Raw genomic sequence first — 17,202 nt, forward strand, 5'->3', positions numbered from 1 at the left:
AGAAGGTGTTATGCTAACAGATATTTCTAGTCCAGAATTAGATATTTTTAACACCAGATAATGGTTTATCAACTCCTGAAAAAAGTCCTTTACGTAAAGTTAGAGCACAGTCTGAAACTCCAGACTTGTTGTTTAAAAAAATGCAATAAAATTGAACCTTTGTATATTGATGATGAGGTAGACGGACAATCAAACTCTTCAACTGGGACTTATACTATAGAAGGGGATAATTATACAGAAGAACAGAAAGCTAGGATGAGTATAGACCGGACTTGTAGTAACTCAATCAATGATACGATAGAAGAAGTATTTAAAATATCAGGTAGTGAGAGGGACCCTGAATTAGTGTTTGACTATCCTAATACTAGAGTAATAACTAAAGAACCAAGAAGAGAAACAAGGAGCCCTAGTATTTAAACAAAACATTTGAGATCCTAAGGTTTCAAAGGACAAAAATGTTTTAGAAATATCTTGTTGTTATGAATCACCATCAGAAGACTTGGCTACACAGACTTCTAAACAGATCAAATCTACTCGTAGCTATCTTGAAAAAATAAAAAATCGTGTCAGAACAATTACAGAAAAGACCTTTGCTAAATCACCACCGAAACACGGTGATGATGTTGATGTTGGTAGCTTTACATCTGTTACCACCTCAGGAGTTTTAAGTTCTAAATGGCCAATGAAGCCTGAACCCCCTGTGCATAGACGTTGCAGTCTAACCAAGTCCGACATAGATCAAACTGATTACATCCATAGGCTATCTCGAGAGTCATCTGTCCCTGTTTCACTTCCAAGCAACAAGCCATTGGAAACTAAATTTGAAAGCACGGCTTTGAAAAACGCACAAAAGGCCATGAGGGACGAGGAGATGTCAGAACAGGTTGTTGGTCTATCATACCTGAGTTTGAACCGGTGTAAGGGGGATAAAACTTGGATCCAGGATTGGGCTGAGAGTGTAAAGAAGTATAATAACAATTCTCTAGGCCGAAAGGACGATTTAAATGGGACTTTTGTTGTGGATGATGACCGCCCGCCTATCAGTCCAAGACATGTCAAACGTAAGTATTAAATTTAGTATCATATCAATCTTTGTTCAATTGTGTTGGTCATATTTTTTTAATTCCCCTTAGAGGCCTTAAAATTTGGGCCAAAGTTAGTTAAGGTGATAGGGTTGTGTCGATTCTGCACAATGCCAACAGTTGGATAGCTGCACTGCAAGGAAATAATCTTGAAGATAAAATTAAAATGCAGGAGTCACGTCATACTACCTAAGCTCATTTGTATTGCTGTGTTCCATGATCACAATCTGGCCGTCTTCAAGTAAAGAAAGAAACATTTTGTTTATTCACTACTAGCTTTTGCGTGGTATTCGGTTATCGCGCGCTGTTCCCTCGGGAACTGCATTTTTCCGGATAAAAAAAAAATTGGCCTATGTCACTCTCGGGCCCATAAACTATCTCTATGCCAAAAATCAAGTCGATCCGTCGCTCCGTTACGGCGTGAAAGACGGACAAACACACTTTCGCATTTATAATATTAGTATGGATTCCCAAAAACTTACAGCATTTAAATATAAGAAATCAGTATACAATTTAAAAAATGAAAAGCAAGTTACGAAATCGCGTAACGGTCCCAGCTCATAGTGCCGAGCAAGCCAACGCAGGTCTTCCGCAAATCTAGATATAATCTAGGGTGAATGGACATTTGTTTAGGCATATGATCCATCTTAGTGCATATCTTCGCCTACCATCACACCACGCATGAGTGTAGTCAAATGCTAGTCTATTTCTGTATACAAAACAGACTTGATAAGTACTTTGAAGACAATTACACAAGTGAACAATGATATGCACGCATCAGCTATAAGCTGCCTGTGCATTATAAATAATAATAATAATAATAAACCGGGCAAGTGAGAGTCGGACTCGCGCACCGAGGGTTCCGTGCACATTTTATGTATGTATGTCTTGAAGAATACTTCTCGCTTTTTCCGAGTGATTTAATATATCCAGTGTATGCAGAGCCCTACTCTTAAGCAAAATGTACGCAGCGTGGGGTCAGATTATATTGGTGAATGATATTTACAGACATAAAAAAATAAGATTTTCCAGACTTCTCTAGTTGGTTGTGTTATAATAGCTACCTTCATACCAAATTTCAAGATTCTGAGTTCACGGGAAGTACCCTGTAGGTTTTGATTCCCTTGCGAGTTTCGAAATTTTGCGGAAATTTGCGGCATAAACAGCTGCATCTTTTGATTGCGTTGGCTTAGAAGTTTGATTTCAACTTGATACCTCCACGCGTTCCCGAGAAAAAGAGTCTCGACACACAGACAGACAGACAGACAGACAGACAAAAAGTGATCCTATAAGGGTTCCGTTTTTTCCTTTTGAGCTATGGAACCCTTAAAAACACTTTTTTTATATACAATAGGCCGTGTTTGGCCTAGACTTGAAACCCTAGACTTCATCTAGATAGCCAAACATGCAGGTAAAAGTTAGTTTAAATTACAAAATATTTACAAATACAGTAACTTTCCACTCACTTAACCCAATTTGATAATGTTTTCGTTCGCCGCAGTTCACTTTACGGATGACCTTCGTAGTTAATTGCTGAATCAGTGAATCTTACGGAAAATGGGGAATGGATGAAAACTTTAGAAACCTTTTTAATTAACAGAAAAAAAACAGATTATTAAGTAGCATCAATTAATTTTAAAAAAAATGAAAGAGTTTTCTTTACCGCCAAATTACGACAGTCCGGTGTTACGGGTTGTTCCATAGTCCGGAATAAAAAACATTAAAAAAGAATTTATGTGTCTTTGACTCGATCGTTTTGACAGGTGACACTCTTTACCGGCTCGGATAATACCTACATGGAAATATCGACCCTGTTTTTCATCTACACACCCATAGAAGCTCAGGACAGTTTCTTCACCATCATTTCATCATTCACCTCCACGTGTTCCTTTGAAAATGGGAAAGACGGACAGATAGACAGAAACTCGGACAACTAAGTGATCCTACAAGGTTTCCGTTTTTTCCTTTAGTACGGAACCTAAAAGTATGATTTTCTTCTGGAACTTCACCATCAAAAAATCTATAATCTATTATACATTAGATACGCAGAACGCGTACTATGACGTCACAATAGTGCATTCTTATCGCAATCACATTGCAGATAAAGTGGCGTCAAAACAAACGACCGTATCGCAAGGCCGTAAGACACATAATGAGTCAGCAAACACGATTGCAAATGACATTGCGAAACCTAGATACAAGCACTGATACAAGTGTTAAAACATGATACGTATTTGGGTTTTTGAGAGATAATCAACTTAGAAAAAGTAAAAGAGCGCCCATGTTGTCATTTCGAATTTCAATATCTCAAAAATAGCTGAACCGCTTTTTATCAAACATAGCTAAGAACCACTGGGAGAAAATACACTTTCACGTAAAAAAGATCGCAACGAAATCAGTACATACGTTTGAGAGCTACGATGTCACAAAAAGACAGACAGACAGAGGCGTAAATCTATATTATAACACCCATCGCTTGAATAACTTTATAATTTATAAGGTTCTGTTTTATTTTGCTAATCTCCCTTGGAAAATTATAATTATATTTAGCTCTAATAAAAGTGTTTTAATAACAATTTCCGAAACAAAAACAATTAATAAAATAACACTATTATCTAAACGAAATCGGACCGAAGCTACTATTTAAGTATCTACAACCGAAACTTAGTATTTTATTTTTTATTTTCGGTCGAACCAAAACTGAAACCGAAATTTTATTCGAGGGCTATTCTACGGAACCCTCTGTGCGCGAGTCCGACTCGCAATTGGCCAGTTTTTGTATAAAATAATGTCAATCCTTATTTCTTTGGATTTCTGCAAAGTATTGTCTGAATCAATAAATTTTCTTCGAACGATTACTAGAAAGAGACTGTTAACTTCAAATGGAAGAGCAGAGAAATACAAAACAAACGTACAGAGCTATACATACGGCAGGTGTTTCCTTTTGATCGTTGTGTAAACATAGATGAGAGAAATACGGCACCGGCCACATGTTAGTCATAAGAAGTCATAACATTCGTAACACCCAACTGTACAGCTTTGACTGGAGATATATAAATGAGATGAGAGTACGTGGCTGAGGTTTTATGTGCATCAGGCTAGTGTGCGCTAGGTTCATGAGGTTCGTTTGATAACTTTGACGCGTTTGTGATTAGTTTAAAAACTGCAGGGCTACTACGAAACTCGAAAGTCGAAGTTCGTGTCGTGCGGTCCCTCTGACACTTAACTATTTAATACGAGAGCGAAAGGGACGGTACGATACGAACTTCGAGTTTCGAGTTAAACCTTTTAACTAACCTCAATGGCGGCCTTAAGGCTGGTTTTAGTGTCACGCGTACCGTCAGTACGGATCGCTCCGCAAAGGCTGATCTATATGAGCTTCCTGGGAGCGTTTTAGAGTAATACGGAGGGGTCCGTACGGACGACCGTCCGCGCGGATAGGAAACTCATATAAAAAGCCTGTGCGGAGCGATCCGTACTGACGGTACGCGTGACACTAAAACCAGCCTAAGGCTTGGGCCAATGTCAGTTGCGATGACAGGGTTGCGGTTGATTCTGCAGAACGGCAACTCGTAGTAGCCCTGCGGTCCACGGAAAAACATGTCTCTCATGTCACCTAAGCAAGTTTTTGAGTTATAGCGGTTTGAAAGTTAGTCATCGTCATTACGAACAATTAATTACCATGGTTACCATTTCTTTAAAAGTTAAAAAAAATATTTTATAATGTTTTCAGACTTTACAACTTAGACTAATAGTACTTTGCGAGCTCTACATTTTGAGATTAAAATCTCAATTTAAAAAAAGGTGATTAGACATGTTCTTTCTTGTGGACCCTTCAAAGTTCAAATGATCCAATCGCGAGCAAGACTCGCAGAGATCGCAAAGCTAGTTCTTTTTTGGGGTTGATTCGTTTTAAGGGCCACAGACTCTAGGTCCGTGTGTTTGTTTACTTATTTTTAGTTTTAAAATTTCATATGAGGTGCTTTATGGGAAATGGGTCCCCATCTCCCATAAAGAGGACTCGGGAAAAATCCATCAAGCTTGAAACTCACAGAGAGCGGTGGCGGGGCGGTGCGGCGCGGCGCAGAAGCGGTACCGGTTGTTATATTCGAGGTAACATGAAAGAGGGCACACAGAATACCGCGCGGGAAATAAGCGTGGCGCGGTATTCCGTGTGCCCTCTTTCACGTTAGCTCGAATATTACAACCGGCACCGCCTCCGCGCCGTGCCGCACCGCTCCGCCTCCGGCGTCAGTGTGCTTTTAGCTTTATTAACCCCCGGCGCAAAAAGAGGGGTGTTATAAGTTTGACCGTTATGTGTGTCTGTATGTCTGTCTGCGGCACCGTAAAAAGCGCGTGTCCACATCGATCCCGAGCGATCATATACGGCGCGCGCGTCGCATGATCGCGCTGTTTTTGCGTCCACACTAGCGATCTTGATACGCGTCGGTGCAACGCGATGGAGATACGATACGACAAAATGATACAAATGTGGACCCAGCTTAACTCATAAACGCGTAATGTGGTCGTAAAGTAAAGATTGGAGTTTCCACGTCACAGTTGTATAAACAAGATATGGCAGTAAAATGTTGAAGTGCGGAAATATATCCCAGAATGTTTGAAGATTACGTCTGATCTTATTTAAAGGTTTTTATTTCATATTTCTGTTCTTGCTATTTATTTAGTTTATAGGGTTTACAAATCGGCCGAAAGAACGGACTGTTGGTAGGAAGCTTTTCGAGAAAAAAGTTATTTTAAAGTCTCGTATTCATGGTAAACATTTTGTTGAGCAACATTGTTGAATTAACGTGTTGCTGAGTTTTCGCTCACCAAGTGGCAACACGGCAACATGACTCAACAGCTCAGCAACACCACGGGCAACATGATGATTCACGTTGGTTGAGATAGACTTCCGTACTTTAAAAAGAAAAAACAACGGAACACTTTTAAGATCACTTTGTTGCCCGTCTATCAAGCTAAGACCCTTTTTTCAGGAACGCGTATAAATATCAAGCTAAATTGATTTCAATGACTCAGGTCTGCTACCCCTTGAAGCTGTCAAACAAACAAACTTTTAAGTCCACGCAATCAATAGATACAGTCATTAAATGAGGTGTCTTATATTATTATAAGTTAGGTTAGGTTATAACCAATGAGAAAAGTCAGAAAAATCTTGATTTTTGGCTACCTATGACAGTAACCATCTAAAATGACCTTTGAATGATGATGATGACGTACATTTAGCTGAGAAGGGCTCGGCTAACACTGGATATTCAGAGATGCCTACAAATTTGTACGGAACCCTCAGTGCGCGAGCCCGATTCGCATTTTATTTTTTTATTTATTACTTTTTGGTAGGCATGGATACCGGTTTTCGGTATTACCGAAAAACCGGTATACCGGTCATTTTTTCCCCTCTTTTAATACCGGTATTAAATATCTACAAAACCGGTTTTCGGTATTTTGACTTGTGCTTAAAATAGTAATAGTCGACTTTAATTTCAAACAGGAAAGCACTTTTAATAACTTGTCTTCAGACTTATGGCTTTTGAAGTTACTTACCTCTTAATCTACTTTCAAATTTCAAACTTACCGCGCACAAGTTTGCTTTGTTTATTTGTAGTGTAAGCTTTCTCGAAGTTGGACCTACCTAACTGGACCGTTTGTCCCAGGTATACATAGTCGTCAACAACTTCGAGCGCAGAGCCCCCGACTATTGCGGGAGTTGGGACTACATGGAAATTAGTTAGACATGACTTTCGTCTTGCCCATGTTCATTTTTAGGCCAACTCGGTCGGAAACTGCTGAGGTCGGCGAGCATAGCACTGAAGTCTTCCATGGTCTCAGCCATGACTACAATATCGTTAACGAATCGAAGGCGAGTGAAGTACCCGCCATTAATGTTGATGCCTCGTCTTTTCCAGTCCAGAACCTTAAAAGCATCCTCCAATGCAACGGTGAACAGTTTCGGAGCGATCACATCTCCTTGTCTGACTCCCCGCTGCAGAGGAATAGGCTTCGTGCTCTGGTCATGTAATCGGACGGACATAGTGGCGTTTTTGTACAGACACTAGACACTTCAACACTCCGATATACCGGTAGTCAACTGCACCGCTGGAGAACCTGCATCACAGCCCAAGTCTCGATCGAATCGAAGGCTTTCTCGTAGTCCACAAATGCAAGGCAAAGGGGGAAGTTATACCCTTCGGTCTTCTGTATAACCTGCCGCAACGTACATGTGGTCTACGGTACTATAGGTTTTCGGAAGCCGGCTTGTTCGGGAGGCTGGAAATCGTCAACCTGCTTGCGAGACGATTTGTGATGACCCTGAAAAACAGCTTGTAAACATGGCTCAGAAGTGAGATGGGTCTATAATTCTTCAGCAAGGTGTTATCACCTTTTTTGAAGATGAGCACCACCACTGTCTTCTGTTCCATGCTTTCGGTGTTCCCCTTGGTGGAGGACGGAACTAAACGGCGTCTTAGGTCCTTAAGGACTGGTTTACCACCCGCCTTCAAGAGTTCGGCTGTAATTTCATCGTCACCCGGGGCTTTGTCATTCTTAAGCTATTTGAGGGCCATACTAATCTCGTACAGGCTGACGTCTGGGATGTATTCGTGATAGTGTCGGGTTAATCTAGCCCTCGGGTCTTTAGCTAGATTTTCGACGGGTGTTCGGGTTGTCGTGTCGCTATCCATTAAACCTCTCGTTTTCCCCCAACAGCTCAGGTTTGGATGAAATGATTCTGCCGTCGTCGGTCTTCAACTTCATTAACCGGCTTTGACTTACAGACAGATCCCTGGTAAACACCTTAGAGCCTCTGATACGCTCAATAGCCTTTTCAATGCTATTTATTAGTATTAAATCGGCGTACATTAACACACACAATTAAGCGTCACCAGAAGACTGTAGCAGCATCTCACGCCTCACCTCCATGAGCCTAAGGCCAGAGCGCGAGAGCTTATTGGTTCTAGTACGGCGGGTTTTGAAGAAGTTAGATCCGATCGTATGGACAGCTTCCACAACCCGTCGTTGTAATCGTCCACGTCGCTACCTAGGCATTCGAAATGGTTTGAAGTTTGAGCTGAAAGCTCTCGGGGTTTTGGAGCTGAGCTGGTTCCGGGCGGAGCGAAGATTTCATCAGTAGAGACCTTTCAAGCTTGAACTGGATATTTAATGAGCCTCGTACAAGCGAAAGAAATTATGCGAAAATTTGGTTGGGAACTAATAATCGGTGAAACAATTTTCACCGAAGAATTAGAGAATCCAATTCCATATTATATAAGTATTAGTTAACAATTAACAACTTAAGTTTTTTATTTTAATACTTGCTCATTAAAAGGGAAGTTTATTAATTGCTTTTCATGTATATTGGTTATATTTCAACAAAACAACAGACTTATACAGAAAGAAAAAAAAAATATAGGGAAAATTTGGAAAATACCGAAAAATTACCGAAATACCGGATACCGGTTTTCAAAATTTGAATACCGGAATAATACCGGTATTGCCATCAAGCCCAATACCGCATAGCCCTACTTTTTGGTTATTTCAATTAGTACTAAATTATTAATAATAATTTAGATTTTCCGTGAAGAAGCCGTGGTGGCCTAGTGGTTTGAGAAGCCGTGGTGGCCTAGTGGTTTGACCTATCGCCTCTCAAGCAGAGGGTCGTGGGTTCAAACCCCGGCTCGCACCTCTGAGTTTTTAGAAATTCATGTGCGGAGTTACATTTGAAATTTACCACGAGCTTTGCGGTGAAGGAAAACATCGTGAGGGAACTTTGGCCCAAGCCCTCTTGTTCTGAGAGGAGGCCTGTGCCCAGCAGTGGGACTTATATAGGCTGGGATGATGATGATGATGAATTTAGATTTTCCAGAGTACAACCCTTCATGGAAATGGAAATGCTAATGCCTTTCGAGTATTTTAGGGCTCTAGGAAAAGAAAAAGAGATTTATTTTGGGTTCCATCAGTATCACCACCTCAGATCATACAAACAAGGATCATTATGGTACCAACATTAAAACTAACAATAAACCTAAGTTACGTGGTGACACAACAGGGCACCAAAAAGGACTTCCACTCGGCGGTGTTGCCACTGTCACATCCTATGTTCAGCAACGCTGGTTTTCTGTAGAGCCCAAGTTTATTTCGTTCCGTCACCAAATAACTTTGAGAACCACTGGTATACAGGTAATCTAGACCATGGTTCAATTCTCATCTAGAAACTAGTGTGGAACTCATTATGCTTTCTCCGTATTGTACTCGGGTCGTATTCATATGCGTAAGTGGACAATCTAAGCGCATTACGCTATGCAAAGGAAGTTAAATTGGCAAAGCGGGAAAATCGTTTAGAAAAGTGAAATGCATTAAGAGTAATAAAGCCTCAATCACTGAACTAATGAGTGGAATATACCACGCGCCATATAAATCTGCCTAAAAGTTCATTAGGTAGGTACTTAAATACTATATCACTCCAAAATGTCAAAACATTTATGCAAAAGGATCTGGTCCTACATCCTTCCTCAAATACTAAATGATTTTCCCAGGGCTACAATTGATAAAATAACTAGCAACCCTAAGAACATAAAAACATAATTAAGAATTTACTTATTAAGGGCAACTCATAGCCTAGCAACTAAAATCTTTAAAAATAAAGATTAGCTAGGAATATCACTTAACTAATTGTAAAATTGTTATGAAATAAACAGTTATAATTTTTTTTTTTTTTACTCGGTTTTGACGCATTTTTGAGATACATTTTTTATGCGACGTCTTTACGTTACTCCCGGTTTTTTTTTCACCTTTTCATTGTACTTGTAGTGTCTACTCTTGTGTCTGATATCCTGTCAATCGTTCAAAGGTTAACTGGAAAGAGATCCCTTTAAGGGATAAGTTCGCCTTTGTACATCTTACTATCCTGTGTTATGTTATTTTTATGTGTTTTATGTACAATAAAGAGTTTTACAATACAATACAATACAATACTCCCGGATTGTGTTCGAATCGCTTAACGGTATAGTGCCTATTCAATTATTGAAATTATACCTTTATAGTTTTTGTGGTACTAGTCGTGGCAATGAACTTTTAGGCAAAGTGAGGCGGCGGAAGGTATAGAGATGTTTGCAACCGGCAGTTGGCTGATTAGGAGTCTTTTCGTGACATGCGCTTTTTCAACCCCCGACGCAAATAGAGGGGTGTTATAAGTTTGACCGCTATGTGTGTCTGTATGTCTGTGTGTCTGTCTGTGGCACGTAGCTCTTAAACGGGTGGACCGATTTAAATGCGGTTTTTTTAATTGAAAGCAGGTTTTTAGCGATGGTTCTTAGACATGTTTTATCAAGATAGAGTTTTATGAGATATTGAACTTTGAAGTGAAGTGCCAAAGTCGGGGGTGTTCCAACTTTTTTGGTGGTTGGTTTTTGAAAGTTTTTGAAGCTTTTATTAAACTGTTTATTTGTTTTTGTTGGGTCAGATTTTGTAAGTTCATTTGACCCACTTCCAGTGGTCGGATTGATTTGATATTTTATCTTTTTATCTACAGTCACGGAAACTGAATCGCGTGCCAGGGTGAACCTTTGTGTTACTAATGTCATGTGGACATCCCAAACATTTGCCAAAGAATTATAGCGAAATTGATTATGGAAAGCCGAAAAGGTTACACCCTGGTACGTGATTCAGTTTCCTCGGCTGTACAGTCACCGTCATAAATAAGTGACCATTTCTGTACCTTGTCGCTTTCAGTCGTTACACAATTTCGTATGGCTTTTCAAACATGACGTTAAAGTGACAAGGTACAAAAGTGATCATTTATTTATGACGTTGACTGTACAGTCAGCAAAATAGCGTGTTTAAAAAAAAGGTTTAATCTGGCGCGTATGCCAAAAAACGACCATAAATTTACCTGCAGCCGTGTTGCCTGCCCGTCCGCTTTAAGCCAAACTTTTTTCCACGCACGACTAAAGTATGGAATCAGCTCCCTGGGACAGTGTGTCCGGAGCGGTACAACTTAGGGATCTTTAAAAAAACGAGCCTATCAGACTCTCAAAAGGCCGGCAACGCACCTGTGATACCACCACCCATTGCTTCCCATCAGGTGACACTCATGCTCGTTTTCCCCCTCTTATATATAAAAAAAAAACGCGCATAAACGCTAGTGATCTGAAACCTAAGGATGTATTTTTTTTATTGTGATGTGATTTTTGAGACTGATTACCTTCGTGTTTACACAACCGATTCTATAGTATTTCTGTATGTATAGTACTTCCGAATTAACGAATCGAATATTGCCATAGTGTTGAAGTTGAACCGTTTAATTTTTTTTTTTTTTTATATGTCTCAGTCATGTCATGAGAGTTTAAGTAATATTAAACCAAGGATTCCTTCGTATGTTAAGAAACTCTTTCGTTTTATATTGCCGCTGTATTAATATGTATAGCAATAACGTTCCGGCCTGAATGCCTTATGGCGTTGCACGTTTCTTTCGTAACATAAATAAAACACAAGCGTAAGTACAAGTAAAAATACCAGTGTCCAACCGCAACTAGATACCAGCTGAAACCGAAATTTCGGCTTTTGTCCCAAATGAGGGTTTTCACAGAGGCGATATATCGCTAGATGGCGTTAGTATCGGAGGTCTGTTTGACGTTTGCTCGTAAAATGAAATGAAAAGAAATGAAAGAATGAAATTGAATTTATTGGCATTTAGCGTGGGATTACATTGATGTCAGTTATTCGTATTATAGAACACTTAGCTATTTTAAAGCATGCAAAATTTATCGTCCTTAAAAAAAATGTGAAGCTAAAATTACATAAACATGTCAAAGAATTAATAAAACAATTACAATTATATATTATTAATTTGAATAAATATTTTCCATGTCATAATAAAATATCACATAATCAAGAAAGCAATACCAATTGTTTCCTAGTTATTGTTATGTTCTAAAAAATCTTTACACTGTAAAAAATTTGTCTCTTAACCATTTTATTAATTATTTTCTAAATTTTGTTATTGTCGTGATTTGTCGTGATTGGCTCATTTAGTTTTTAAACCAATCACGAGCAAACGTCAAAAGGAACTCACGTTACCAACGCCATCTAGCGATATTTCGTCTCTGTGAAAACCCTCATTAGGCGAAGCAGAAACGTGAACTTTGACGCCAATGTCTGTCTGTGGCATCGTAGCTCTCAAACGGATTGACCGATTTAAATGCGGTTTTTTTTACGCGAAAGCACAGAATTGATAATAGGCGTAAGCAAGTTTTCTTGCGGTTGTTCTTAGCTATGTTTCATTAAAAAAAATGAGACCTTGAACTTTGAAACGACGATCTCGTGGGTTTTCAACTTTTCCTTATTCCTTTTGATGTAAGTACGGAATCATAATTATCAGAGCCCGGAATTTTTGCAGCATTTTTGATCTGTCATAGTGACTTCTCACTTATCGACTCTATCTAAATAATATCGATAATGATATTATCGTAAAATAATAATCGTAATATCTTTTATAAAGACACTAAAGGAATACTTATTAGCACTACAACAAATACACAGTGTCACTTGCGTAATCAAGACGAATCCAATGACGTATCATTTATAAAAATCGGTTCAGCCGTGAGTAGTTACGAGAGGACATAGGAATTGACATACATATATACATAAGGGGCAAACACATAACCCTCCTTCGCAGTCGGGTAAAAAAAAGGTCCCGGCTCTGCATATCGCTGGTTGAAAACCACCACCACCACCACATTTAGTTGACAGTGGATGCAACACGTTTGTATACCTTGTTCTCATTGTTATCAAAATCTCTTTTTGTTTTCATTGATTGAATGCATGGATGGAATGGATATAAATACTTATACCCATGCACGTGAGTTATGTCCGTGTCGTAAAATGCCGGTAAACGACCTCAGTGAATTGCTTGGACATTCACCTATGGACAATCGATACTCGAGTATATACGTTCAGTATTTTTTTAATATCGAGACCTTTAGATACGTCTCTAGAAAGGGCTACATTTTGTTATGCTTTAAACACGGAAAGAATAGAAAGAGAGAGATTTATTTTGTTTCCATCAATCAGTACAGTTACCAGCACCAATATCTTACAAAACAATCACCCAATCTCATCAATCCTAGTCATATACTTCTATTATTAAGTGCATGTACTATGTAAGTTCAAAGACAATCACTGTATTGTTCATGAATAAATATTGAAATTGAAATTGTGAATTAAAAACGGATTAGTTGTGGACTTTGAAAAAACGTCACAAATTAAGGACCTTTAGGTACCTACGCTGTTTTACTGCTAATAATTAATTTTATATTTTTGATTATCTTTTAAACAGTAAGAGTTAGGCCACAAGTGTTTTCGAGAAGTTAAATTCATTTGACCTCCCCTAAAGTTAACGGGTATCAAAAATAACACGGTGTTTAGTTAAGCTACTTTTTCCCGGGAATTACTAAATGCAAAGTTCCCGCGGAACTACTTGTACCATTATCTATTCTGTGGTGGAATGTAGACGAAGTTCCAAGCAGTAGCTAGTCTATAATAGTGTTTTTTTCCCGCAGCCCGCAGTCCGCATGGCAGCGCTACCAAAATACCAAGCCCTGTGGGGACCTTGCTGCGCAGACAGACTCCGGTGAGTAAACTAGTATATGTTATACCCACGTTTTGTGGTCCAGTAGTCAGTACCTTAGACCTGATCCAGACGGAGCGTTTTGCGCGCGCGCGAGGGCACGACACCTCGTCCAGATGCTTTTGCGCGCTTCCATACCGAGAGCATCTGGAGACGAGGTGTATGTAGCTCTAGCACCTCGGGTACGCGCGAGTGCCCTTGCGCGCAAAACGCTCCGTCTGGAAGCTAGCTGGCTGGTGCACTGCTTGTCGCAGCCTGCCGGCGGGTGCAGGTACAATCCTGCGCACGCGACGCGCGCAGTTAGCGCTGCTCATACTGTTGTTCAACAGGCGTCCACCCGCGCCGTGCAAGCGGCAGCTAGAGTAGGCCCTTATTGGTATACTCACCAGCACAAATATCTGTCACAACAAAGCGTGCATAAATATCTGATACGAGCAGCGGCGTCTTTATAGTCGTTTCGATCGTTTACTTAACTTTTGACAGATCACGCACTAACTGTACTACAGAGAATACCGTACTTCATGGACGGGTACCGCCCACTTAGTGATTTCGCATTCGTAATGAATGACCATAGACTATAAAAACCGTTTTGAAGTAAATCGATTTTATAAATAAAACATACATTTAAAAATATTGTGATTATATTTTATATCAAAATCATTTAAAAATAATAAATACATTAATACGCCTTTAGGGATTAAAAAGTTAAAACAACTAAAATAGGCACTGTAATACTATTTTTAATTATACCTACCACGGGCGTCTCGTTGTGAGTGACAACATACTGGCGTCGCTGCCGCGTCCAGTTTTGCCGCTTCATAATTGACAAAATTACTAAATTACCGTCGGAAGTGATAAACATACTAACTTAACATAAATGGTTTATTTTAATATGTAAGATAAAGTAACTTAAACACCTGTGAATGTTTATAAAACAATGCAAAATGTGAAATAAATCGAATTGTTAAAAGAAATTGAAAAAGTAACGCATCAGGGCATCACTATTTTAATCTGTCATCTCCCAGGATAACAGGATCAAAGGAATTTGGGCACAAATTTGTGCCTCTGGGAGAGGACAGGTTAATTAGTACTTGAGCTGTCAAAAGTTAAATAAACGATTGGAACAATTATAGCCCATGTAGCGCCCGTGTGCAATTATTACTTTAGCGCCATCTAGGAAGCGCGCGGTCAAAATGGAATAGATACAAAGTGCCGCGGCCGGCGCCCCTACACAACGCACGCCCTTAGTGTAATTTTTCGGTTACAAAATACGGATCGCGTTCGTTAAAATCTCAGTTTGTATAGAAACACGAACATCGCACCGCTAGAGCGCCGTGGCGCGAACGCGATCGATAGTAACCGTACACTAAGGCACTGCACTATAGGTAAAGACGCCTCTGGATACGAGTCTATCTAGGGCCAGTAGGTGAGTCAGATATTTTTGCTCCGCTGTACCATATATTAATGCAGGTGAATGTACACGCATGTTTAAGCATTTTGACCGCTCAAATCAAACGTTATTAATATTACTGCCCTCCCTCGGTTATTATATTACCACAACTGAAGAGCTTAGGGCAACTTCGTCCACACCACAGTCTTGTTTCGTCACCATCTTAACTCGTCTACAATCCATACAACTCTTAAATTAATGAACTAAAACAGTTACTTTGCTCACCCGCGACTCTGCAATAGCTACGTATATGCAACGTTCATGCAGCAGTTCCATCTCCACACCGTAAGAACACACACAAATCCAAACAAATGTTAGACTCTACATCCCAGCGCCTACTCCGAAGTTCGAAAATCGAAGTTCGTGTCGTACCGTCCCTCTCGCTTTCGTATAAATAGTGTAAGTGTCAGAGGCACCGCACCACATGAACTTCGAGTTTCGTAGTAGCCCTCCTGGTAGCATGGTGAACGGATGAGTTGCTCTGAGGATGATCTCTGATTGAGTTCGAAACTCGTCAGCGTAGTGTGATGCTGAATAGTTTGATTTGTGTATGTCCTTACAGTGTGAAGTTTCTAGTATTAATAAACTTTTTAATACTTCTAGGAGAATTCGCCGAGAAATTTGAAAATATTTACGATGTGCGTTCCCATTCAGGCGACACTAGATCAAGAGTAGTATTCTTTTTTTTTGTTAATATTTACTTTCGTTGCTAATAAATATTCCGATTTTATCCTTGTTTTCTTGTAGATAGATTATATAATTGTTTTAATAACGTGATGGCTAGAATAAAAAATTGACTAGTTTTCTATTCCGTGGGCAGCGGCGGTCTTACTCATTGCGAGGCTCCGGGCGGCAGGTCTTTGCGAGGCCCTTTGTCCTTCGTGAAAAGTATGTGATGATGATTTTTTTTTTATTTGCTTGGGTTGTTGCGCGAGGCCTCTGCAAGAGCGAGGCTCCGGACGATTGCCCTGTGCGCCACCCCCTAAGGCCGCCGCTGTTCGTGGGAATTTCGAAGAATCCCTTCTAAGTCTATAGCTCCAATGGTTTAGGCTGTGCGCTGTCTGTCTGTCAACCGACACATCAGCATTATTCATATAGACAATTCGTTTAATTAAAATAGTGTGCTCCAAGTTTCCTTTATAAAATTGCTACCCATTGCGCTCTGTTCATTCAATTAAATGTAAACAATCACATTTTTATGGAAAATTCTAAACGCGTGTTACATCATGATCTTGTCTAAAACAGTCAACGTAATAAAATAAATAAGTGTAATCTGCGATGTAGTCATACTACAATCTACATAATTTAGTCTTTAGGGCCCCTTAACACTACCATATGGTAGGTACCAGCTGGTAGGACCTTGTGCAAGATCCGCCCGGATTGCTACCACCATCTTGCTCGCTAATCCTGCCGTGAAGCAGCAGTGCTTGCAATGTTGTGTTTCGGCGTGGAGAGTAAGACAGCCGGTGAAATAACTGGTACTTGAGGTATCCCATCTTAGGCCTCTAGGTTGGCTACGCATCTGCAATACCCCTGGTGTTTGCAGATGTTTATGGGCGGTGGTGATCTCTTACCATCAGGAGACCCACTTGCTCGTTTGCCAACCAGTCAAATAAAAAAAAAACTTATATTGACATATTTCTAAGAATATGCAAGTTGAACTGACAATGGGCAGGCTACATCGCTCGCTGGAAGAATATATATTTCGATGTGACTTTAAATAAGAAAGGTAAATAAGAAAGAGTCGGCAATAGAGTCAAGTGGAACTGTCGTTTATAATTGTCGTTACTTAATAAGATTAAAGTTTCACTGTTAAATTAATAGGTACCTACTGTTAATTATGCAAGGCGTATGTGGAGTGGAACAGAGAGGGAAGTTTCTCTTTGGAACCGTTTTGGTGTTTAAACTTAAGCCTGATGCCGGTTAGTGGAGCGACAAGGTTCTTTATGACTTAAGAATTTGAAGCATTGCTTTTATGTCAATTCCTATAAAAGAGTAACGTGACCAAGGTAAAGTATGGCAAACATTTT

The 17,202-nt window shown here is 39.7% G+C and overlaps 2 protein-coding genes across 2 annotated transcripts in view; both read left to right on the plus strand.

Moving 5' to 3' along the window:
- The window catches only part of LOC141444285 (uncharacterized), a 273,640-nt gene that overhangs the window by 89,855 nt on the left and 166,583 nt on the right, over window positions 1-17,202 (plus strand). The gene's annotated exons all lie outside the window — the stretch shown is intronic.
- LOC141444378 (uncharacterized) overlaps window positions 1-17,202 on the plus strand; it is a 78,685-nt gene that overhangs the window by 6,114 nt on the left and 55,369 nt on the right. The window contains exon 2 of the mRNA XM_074109931.1: window positions 13,655-13,725. Coding sequence (XP_073966032.1) covers window positions 13,655-13,725 — 71 coding nt within the window. The remainder of the gene's footprint in view (window positions 1-13,654; window positions 13,726-17,202) is intronic.

The sequence above is a fragment of the Choristoneura fumiferana genome, chromosome 29 (genome assembly GCF_025370935.1).
Source record: "Choristoneura fumiferana chromosome 29, NRCan_CFum_1, whole genome shotgun sequence".
Taxonomy (NCBI): Eukaryota; Metazoa; Arthropoda; class Insecta; order Lepidoptera; family Tortricidae; genus Choristoneura; species Choristoneura fumiferana.